The 5,225-nt window shown below is 50.8% G+C and overlaps 1 protein-coding gene across 1 annotated transcript in view; it reads right to left on the minus strand.

Annotated features, from left to right (window-relative positions):
* Window positions 1–458: 458 nt before the first annotated feature.
* SLC5A11 (solute carrier family 5 (sodium/inositol cotransporter), member 11) overlaps window positions 459–5,225 on the minus strand; it is a 15,047-nt gene continuing 10,280 nt past the window's right edge. Inside the window, exons 11-16 of the mRNA XM_010002572.1 lie at window positions 5,075–5,182; window positions 4,407–4,557; window positions 4,003–4,171; window positions 3,022–3,237; window positions 1,661–1,823; window positions 459–670 (exon numbers count right to left, since the gene is read on the minus strand). Coding sequence (XP_010000874.1) covers window positions 459–670; window positions 1,661–1,823; window positions 3,022–3,237; window positions 4,003–4,171; window positions 4,407–4,557; window positions 5,075–5,182 — 1,019 coding nt within the window. The remainder of the gene's footprint in view (window positions 671–1,660; window positions 1,824–3,021; window positions 3,238–4,002; window positions 4,172–4,406; window positions 4,558–5,074; window positions 5,183–5,225) is intronic.

A 5,225-nucleotide genomic window follows, 5' to 3' on the forward strand; every position in this document is an offset into this window, starting at 1 on the left:
AACGCATCACACACAGAGGTGTGTGTGGCACCAACTGCCCTGCCCTGCCCTGCGGGGGAACCAAACCCCGGGCACAGGAGCCGAACCGAAGAGGAACCAAGTGCTTGTAGCTTGTTACAGCAACATAAGTAGGAACAGAATCCAGACTTCCCAAGTTCCAGGCAGTGCTCTAACCCCGAAGAGCAGAATTAAATATTTAAAATAAAAAGGCTCCCCTCTGCCTGGCTGCCTTTCTTAACTCTTGACACCCATCGTGTTGCCAGTTTGGGTGTAACGATGGTGGTGCTGAGCTCTCAGTACCTGTCACAGCCAGGACAGAACTCAGGAGGAGGGTCTGTCTTCTTAAATAAAGAAATACAATTTAGAAAGCGTTAAGAATTACATTAACCCTCTGCTAGTTATTATTATGTACACCAATTAAAATTAGTTGTCATCATCTGGAACCGACCAGCCAGCTGCTATGCAAAGTAGGCCCAGAGGAAGATCCCAGCACATACACACAACAGCAAGTTGATGTTCAGGACGTGTTTCACCAGCGGTTTCTCCTCCAGGGAAGCCACAGGAAGGGGCTCAGGTTTGGTCGGCACCGCGTCCTCCTGCTTGCGCTCCATCCCGCACAGCCACAGGAAGGTGGTCAGCACCCTCGAGGCCCCTTTGGCCTGAGTCGGACCTAAAAAGACAGTCCATAGTGAGGTGTGAGTGTCACCAACAGAGCAGGCCTCAGGAATGTGTCAGTGTGGTCCTGCACAAAAGGTTTTGATGCAAAACGCACCGGCCTTCTTGAAATGAACACACTAGCTAGGCTGAGATGTAGGAAGCCCTCAGTCAGCACCTGTTGGGGCTGAGCTCAAGTGCTGCTGTTCCCAACATTTTAAGAAATGGTGACAGTAGCCCAAGCTCTGTTGTGGGGGCTCCACACCAGCCATGCCAGCTGGATTCCCCCGGCTCTGGGGCGGGCTGGAGCAAAGCCTGAGGGCCGGGAAGGACCGGAGCCTCCCCAGCAGCTGAGGGGCTGCCCTGCAACCCCCAACCTTCTGATCTGTTCAGCAACTCGTTATGGATCACAGGAGTACACAGCAAAAGCTGCAAAGCGACATCAACAGTGTCCCAAGCCTGGCAAAAACAAGGGAATGAGAATCATCGCTGGAATATGCAGAGTGAGTTACTGGGTATGTTTGTACCTAATACGGACAAGTACAAGTTTTAAAAAATGTAAATCCTCCTTCACTGATCTGTCAAGAACTCCCTCCGCCCAGGGCTCTGGGTTCTCCCTGCTGCTAGAGTCGATCAGAAAACATCACTGAAAAACAGAAATGGAATTTCATGAAAATAATTGTGTTTTTCGTCCACCCTCCCCTTTTCCAAGCAGTTCTCCTTGCAGCAGGAGCACGCAGCACCAGTCTCAGGTGCAGATACCAGGCATGGCTTTCTGCATCCCATCCAGCTCCCTAATGTCAAGCATCTGTAAATGCCATCAAGAGATGGAAAAGAAACTAAACTTCTGCTTAGGTAACATTCTCAGGTAAAAACATTTTAGCATGCCCTGAAGTTACAGAAATCCAGAGGAAGCAGTTTTAATGTTCCTTGTCTTCAAAGGCTTTACACAGTGCCTAGAGTTGTTAGGTGTAGGTATTACTGAACACGATGTTGGAGCACTTACATTTATTATCATTTGAACTATTTTCAGAAGCAATGCTTATATCAATCTGGAGAGCTGGACGCTCAGCTTCACACACTCCTTTTGCAGCATCAGGGCAAGGGCTGACTGCTAGGTCTTTCTTGACTGGTAGATCCCCACGTGTGAACCAGGTAAGCCGACTTATCTGATGGCATGAAGAGTGGAGTTAAAGAAAACTGTTTCCATGGTCGTTTAAAGGACTGCCTTAGCAGCAGAGCAGCCTGCAGAGAGAACACTTAGAGGGGCTGAAATCTGCTCTCCTGCTCTGCTGGAGCAGGTGAACAGCAAAGTGCTCAGCTGGTAACTACAGGAGTGTTGGGTTTGGTTCTGTCTGGAACACAAGAGCTGTTTGTACAGAGACACTCCCTGAAGGATGGCATTCCTCACTCTTACTGAGGAGGAGACATTCTGCACAGGACCATCACTAGATGCAGACGGAGAGCAGGTCAGTGAAGGGAGCAAAAGAATGAAAATTGTGGCCAGGGAAGAATGATTCAAAGAATGGGGGCTGTTGAGAGGACAGGGGTGTGATATGATAATTTTCTTCTAATATGTAAAAGCCTCATTAAAGGAAGAATGTTCTCATTATCAATGGTAGGGTAGATAGGAAGGGATGAATGCAACATGAAGCTGGGAAGATCCAGGTTGGAGACAAGAAAAAACTGCTCCTGGGAGGGCAGGTGGGCTCTTGAGGTGATCACACACCTCCCTGGGTACTCTCCCTCTCTGGCGGTTCCTAAGAATTAAGTTCACCAGGTCTTTCAGAAATACACCAGGTTAGTCCTGACTTGAAGCAAGAGGATGTGTTGGCTCTTGGATTTCTGAAGGTCCCTTCTGGCCCTTCTTTCTGCTCTTACTGTTTCTCTGTAGCCTCAGTGTATCTATGGAGAACAGTCAAACTGGCACAAACCTGTTCCAGAGGAAGTGTGCTCTGCCCTTGATTTCTCTTTCCTGCGAGTAAAAATGGTTCCTCACTAAATTAGTAAGGCAGTTGATTAAGATGACCCAGCAGCTGGAATTTCTTGGAAAATAGAGGGAAAAAGCTAATTGTCATGGGTTAAACACACGCTTGAATTTAAGAACAGCTCTTTGTAGCATCTACTGTTTTCTACCAGTTTCCACAGTGGGACTCTGGATTTATGGGACCAAAATCTCAAGGGGCAGCAGGGAGCTGGAGCAGAGCACCTGCTGTTACAGGTTATTGCAGCTGCGATCAGAAATGAAGAACAAATGCAAAGTGCCATTGCCAGGTTGTTCATCCCCACGTTGTTCCCGTGGGTGTGGTGCGGGGCATCCAGGAAACCCACAGAAAGCAAGGAAAGAAACCCCGAGGGGCGACGCACCATTTCTGCCGTGGGGGGCTCTGTCAACATGCTCACAGCCAGCGTGGTCAGCGTGGAGATGGCAGCCAGGACCATGGAGAAGTAGAGGTAGTGCATGTACTTCACCACGCCCGGGCGGAGGTCGGTGTCGCCGCACCGGGGCTCTGGGTAGATGAAGTCCAGCACCAGCCGGACCAGGCCCAGCAGCAGCCCCACCACCAGGCCCCAGAACGCGCCCTGGGAGAGGAAGGACATTCTGTGCTGGGGCAAGCAGCCTGCACCCACCCGGGATGCTTTCTGCTCACTCGTTTTATTTGGTGGGCTTCCCTCTCCTGCCTTTCCTGCTCTGGCTATCTGGGTCTGCTGCTGCTGGTACCGCAGCCTGGCACCTCTGCTCTGCGGGGGCAAGTAGGCCCTTAATTTCAGTATGGAGGGAAGGTAGAACATCCTCTAAGTGTAACACCTTGCACAGAATACTTTGAAGAGAGATATTTGTATCCTAATGGTTGCCTTAACCCTTGGGATTCTCTGCCTAACCAAAGCTCTCCCTGGGAAGACTTTCTGCCTGTACCCAGCACCAGTCTTTTTGGAGCAACTGGAGGCTTAGGACCCCTGATGCCATTTGGTTGCTCTTCTTCACTCTCTGGAGTCACTGTGCCTTCTGTAGCCCCCAAGTGCAGATGGTACAGTCCATGTAGTCAGCAAGCTGGTGACTGGTAAAGCCCCTCACAGGCTTAAAGTTTTCTGAAGGGCATTCTGCCACCCAGCAACACGGTCACCTCCCTGCTGCTGAAATGCCAGGGCAGTCTGAAAAGCAGCAGTAATTGCTGCCTCCTGCATGGTGATGTTTGCCCAGCTGTGCAGAGCCCGGGGTGCAATCCTCCTCCCAGACCCCACCAGAGGCAGCAGAGCCCAGCCTAGGGTGAGGGTTTGAACTGCAAGACTCTCCTGGGGACAGTGAGGCCACAGAGCAGACTGTGCTGAACACAGAGGAGTTGTTACCTTTTCATTAGTTCTTTTCCAGAAGCAGCCCAGTATAAACACCATTGCCACGGGGGGCTGCAGGTAAGAGCTGATGGACTGGATGTAAATAAAGAGCTGCCCTCCCTGGCCAGCCTGTACCAGAGGGATCCACAGGATGGAGATCACAGTGAGCAGCAGCACAAAGACCCTGTGCAAGAATATTATGCCATTACTGTTTGCTCAGGCCACCCTTTTCCAATTGTTCAGCTTGCAATGCTCCAGCTGAGATCTCTCATAGCCACAAGGCCCCACTCCAGCCTTCCAGCAGACCTGTGCTGCCAGAAGATGCCTCATGGTTCTGGGGGCAGCAGGCTGCAGGGCATCTCGAGATGTGTCCCTAGTGCTCCAGCCCTGAGGTACTGCCCGTGTCCTGGCTCTCCTACCTGCCAACAATCATCAGTTCCCACTCGGAGCAACGGGGACGGAAGTGTTTCCAGAGGTCCATGGTGAAAATGGTGCTGGCACTATTAAAGATGGAAGTCAGGGAGGACATGAGAGCTGCTATCATCACTGCCATCATCAGGCCCCTGAGTCCTGGAAACAGAAGGAGAAGTGCAGTTGCCCTGAGGAATCCCCAGCAATCCCACTGTAGGGTGTCCTCAAATTCCCCTTTGAACTAGAACAGACTTTAAACGTTTTCAGCTTCACTTTTAAAATAGCCAGTGATAAGGAGGTGTTAACAGTTCATTACCATTGTTAAACACCTGTGCTTCATGTCTGATCCAAATTTTACTAAATTCTATCTCTGGATAGTGAACCATCACCCATCTGTCTCTTTTCACAGAATCACACAGAACCACAGAGTGTTAGGGGTTGGAAGGGACCTCAAAAGATCATCTAGTCCAACCCCCTGCCAGAGCCATGTTGCTGGCTCATGCTCATCCTTCTGCCCACCAATGTCATGCTGTCCCTTTGCCACTGCCCCACCAGGCCCAGCATGAACCCCACTGAAATGATAGTTGCTGGGTCTTTTTCTCTCTGAACTTCTCTCCCAGACACCTTTTGGCTGGTGCACACCTGTCAGTGCCAGCACCGGTACCAGGCTCCTTACCTATAGGCAGAAGCTCTATGACCAGCTTAGGATAAGCAATGTCAGAGCAGCCAGAGGGGTTGCCACAGATTTTCCGGCAAATTTCCGCGTCTGCACAGGCCACCAGATCTAAGAGGAGGAGAGTGAGAGGCAGGGGGGGCAGGGGGAGGCA

Source organism: Chaetura pelagica, unplaced genomic scaffold, assembly GCF_000747805.2.
Source record: "Chaetura pelagica isolate M959 unplaced genomic scaffold, ChaPel_1.0 scaffold438, whole genome shotgun sequence".
NCBI lineage: Eukaryota > Metazoa > Chordata > Aves > Apodiformes > Apodidae > Chaetura > Chaetura pelagica.